A 3,976-nucleotide genomic window follows, 5' to 3' on the forward strand; every position below is an offset into this window, starting at 1 on the left:
CTAAATATTAAAGGGATATAACCTGATAATAGCACAAGCTATGATACTAACTGATGCAGACACCTCCCAAGATACCCTAAAATCATATTTGAATGGTTTACAACTTGACCCAACAAGAACTTGCATTGGAAAACCAAAGTCATACGCAATAATCACCCCCACCCTATATCTATAAAGAGATGCAAACAAGTAGTATAAAATCACAACAAAGTTGACCAATCATTCGAAGAGCTTGCAAGTTCAATAAAGAGCATAGTATAAGAAACACTCAACTACACAAAAGATATCAAGAATATTTATTTCTTTATTAAAAATATTCTAATAGTCTACCCTAAAAAAGTCTCTATAAAAAAGTATTTATAGTAGAATGAATCCTAAGTCTAATAGGATATCCCTAATGGATATGGATAAACCTAATAAATAATAATAATTCAATGAAACCAAATTTAAATAAAGGCCCTTGTATTTCTAAAAGACCTAATAATAACTAAAAGATAAATAAAACAATAGCCCAACTAATTTAAATAAGACTAAAGTCATTTTCATAATCTGCTGGTAGAATCAAAGCCCAACTTCAAATGCATGGTTCTCTCTTATATTAATGAATTATAATACATTCCATTTATCATTCAAAATATATGGATGTCTACTTTCCAATGCAACTAGAATCATATTAAAATTATTTTTGTAGCTCCAGTTGTGATCAAAACAATAGCGAAATGTCAAAATTGACAAATTTGAATCTTCTTATTTCAATTTTTTTTTTGTAATGTTTGAATGCCCACAAACAAGCTCTTCTTGAACATGAACTAAATTAATCAAGGCTTGTTCTTCACTATTTAATATCTTTTAGAAATCCACCTTGGCCCATATATCTTGAAGAATTCCTTTGAAAGCCTCTTTGAACCTCTTAATCCTAAGTCTTGTTTACTAGACCAACTAGATCTTCTAACAGATATCTTAGTGTCACTTGGATAACATCAAGAATACTATGTTACAGTCTTAAAAAAAAACACCACCCTTCATGTTTTCTTTCCATGGAAATGAACTATCATCTTTTAACTATAAATGAACCTTTGTTTTACATCTCATATCTTCATTATCTATTAACCAAAGTCATGCAATACTTAGATAAAACCAGAAATGGCAGATTCATCTAGTAAACTAAACCTGAAAACATCAACTTATAACCTCATGAAATAAGATAACGAGGGAAGTTATACTTGCTCTTCTTAAACACCACTACAAGTCCATTCCAAACCTAGCGCTGCTTCCTTTTATTTTCCAACCAATGAACTTGGAGCCTCTCACAAACAACTTAATAGAATCTCAACCCTTGATGTTCAAGAAGAAATTATGACCATTAATTACAGCTAAGGAAGAAAGTTTGTCATGTTCTACAGTTGTCAAGGTGCTTATTCACACCATCTGGAAATTTTGGCAGTTAGGGTGTGAGTTTGTTGTTATTTTTTCTTGAATCTTAGGGCAAAAAAAGAGGATCTAAGCGGTTAGAATTGTATATGAACATTATAAACATTGATTTAAGCACTTAAGGTCTTGATTGATATAAAGATGAAGGTTTGAAAGGGTTTGGAATAGTCTAGAAGAGTGATTGAGATGGGTCTTTATGGTATTTTTTTTTAATATTTTAGAGATAAAATAATGATTCTGATGGTTGGATCATGTTGAGGGGAATCATTATTGCATTTTAGGAAAAAAAATTGGGTATTTTAGTGAGATAATAAGGGTCAAAATTAGGTTGAAATAGGACAACTCAGGCAATCTTTTTGGGTTGAAATGAATAAGAAAATGAATAGTAATTGAACAATGTGTCATTTATGGTTTCTATTTTATAAATAAAAGACCTGTCATCTAAAGTACCTTCTTCAACTTAGTCCCTACTCTTTTAAGTGTTTCGATTAAGCCCTCAATTGAACCTATTTGTTTTTTAGAATTCCTTCAATTTCACACCTAGAATGTTTCAATTGGATCCTCTACTTTTCACAACTTCTTCACAATGATCCTTGATTTTAGGATTCCCTAATTTGGTCCTCAATTGGCCCTGTAAACTTCTAATTCCTTTCAATTAAGCCTCTGATTGTACCAATTAGGCTCTTCAAAGTTCAATTGGGTCCATGATCTTTCAATTATCATAAATTGACCTAAATTAGGTCTTCAAACTTAATTTTCCTTCAATTAAGTCCTTGATTAAATCAATTAAACCCTTAATTAAATCAATTAAACCTATTAAAAGTTTAATTAAGCCTTGAAACTTAATTAATTCTTCTGATTTTGGTCAAATTAACTTTCAGGCTTAAATTTGCTTCAATAATATCCTTAATTAAGTCAAATAAACCCATTAGAAGTTTAATTAAACCCTTGAACTTAATTAATTCTTCTAATTTTGGTCAAATCGACTTTTGAACTTAATTTTTCTTTAACTACGTCCTTAATTTAGTCAATTAAGCCCATTAGAAGTTTAATTAAGCTCTTGAACTTAATTAGTTCTTCTAATTTTGATCAAATTGACTTTCAAACTTAATTTTACTTCAATTAACTTATTCTTCAGCCTATCCCGTCAATAATATTCTAATCTAACTATCCTTCTAGTGTTTTGACTCGTTGCATATGAAAAACTAATCTATTTATATTCCAAAAATGTTTTTAAGTTATAAATTTATGATTTTTTTTATTTTTTAAATAAAAAAAGCAAAATATAAAAGAAACTTGGAGGACCATAATTAGAATTAGTTCATGACAACTCCCAATAAATAACGAATGAACCTCGTCAATGCACACAAATGTGGTTCGAACCTTGTGTAAATTGAATCTTCCTGCCACGTGCATGAAATGCGACTGGTTCCCTAAATGGTGTGCTTTGACATTTGACCTCTTTCAAGATTGCCTGCCAAACATATCAACGGTCAACTTGTCTCATCTGTGTACCTGTCCTTCCTTTTAGCTGCAGCCATTCTGTACTGGCTAGCAGTTTGGCGCTTCACTATATAAATTCCGGTCTCTCATAACATGATTAAAAAAAGAAGAAAAGCAAACAAAGCTACTATAAAAAAAATACCACACCTTTCCTAGCTGCTGCTATTTTGAAACAGCAAGATTTATATATTCACTAAACTACTGTCATGGCAGGTCTTGTTAGAGAGCCAGTGAAGGTGGTGATAATCAACACGGAGTACGTGCAGACAGATGCGAGTAGCTTCAAGTCAGTGGTGCAAAAGCTCACCGGCAAAGACTCTGCACCGTCAGGAAATAGGGATGAGCTAAAGATGGGTTTTTCGAGGAAGTTGGAATCAAGGGATCAGATCAGGGAAAAAAGGGTTCGATTGGACGTGGATGATAATGCGTCATATGCTAGTGGTGATCCAGTTTTGGTGAGAGATTTATCGTTTAAGGAGTTTGAAATATTGCTCAACGAGATGCCATCTGTGGATGAATTATACCGGTTATTATGTGCTGATATTTAGCTCATGCGCCTAACTCTTTCTTCATTCATCATTTGTGTTTAATGTTGAGATATTACAGATTCTTCAACACCAGATACACACACACACACACACACCTCATCATATCCTTGTTCGTTTTCATGGCTTGCAAGCACGGATTCATTAGTGCTGTAGAAAGAGTTAGCTTTTACTGGAAATTAGAAAGAAAACTGGAGCTAGCAAAGAGGGAAAGCAAAGTTACAAATTAAAGATCAACAAAAGAAAAATACAATCTGCAGTTCTTGCAGTTGAATAAATTAAACTCAGCGCGAGAATGCTAATGCAATCATTTCTAAATTATAAGGAAGATATATATATTTTTTCTTTTTTCTCACTGCTATCATCCTCAAAGTTATGGCTGCTTGTTTGTGGCTGAAAATGAATGAATGAAAGAAATTGACATGTCCTTGAGGACGTTGTGGTTTGAAACTAACCCCAGCTGTTTTGATCATTTATGGAGTAGTACCCCATCACAG

General features: G+C 32.4%; 1 protein-coding gene across 1 annotated transcript; it reads left to right on the forward strand.

Annotated features, from left to right (window-relative positions):
- Positions 1-3,052: 3,052 nt before the first annotated feature.
- LOC7471889 (VQ motif-containing protein 1) lies at positions 3,053-3,509 on the forward strand. Its single transcript, XM_002316755.3, has one exon. The coding sequence runs from the start codon at positions 3,141-3,143 to the stop codon at positions 3,480-3,482; it is 342 nt and encodes a 113-aa protein (XP_002316791.1). The 5' UTR covers positions 3,053-3,140; the 3' UTR covers positions 3,483-3,509.
- Positions 3,510-3,976: the final 467 nt, after the last annotated feature.

The sequence above is a fragment of the Populus trichocarpa genome, chromosome 11, assembly GCF_000002775.5.
Source record: "Populus trichocarpa isolate Nisqually-1 chromosome 11, P.trichocarpa_v4.1, whole genome shotgun sequence".
NCBI lineage: Eukaryota > Viridiplantae > Streptophyta > Magnoliopsida > Malpighiales > Salicaceae > Populus > Populus trichocarpa.

Coding starts and splice junctions, on each gene's coding strand:
- LOC7471889 (XM_002316755.3), top strand. CDS start 3,141: ATGGCAGGTCTTGTTAGAGAGCCAGTGAAGGTGGTGATAATCAACACG.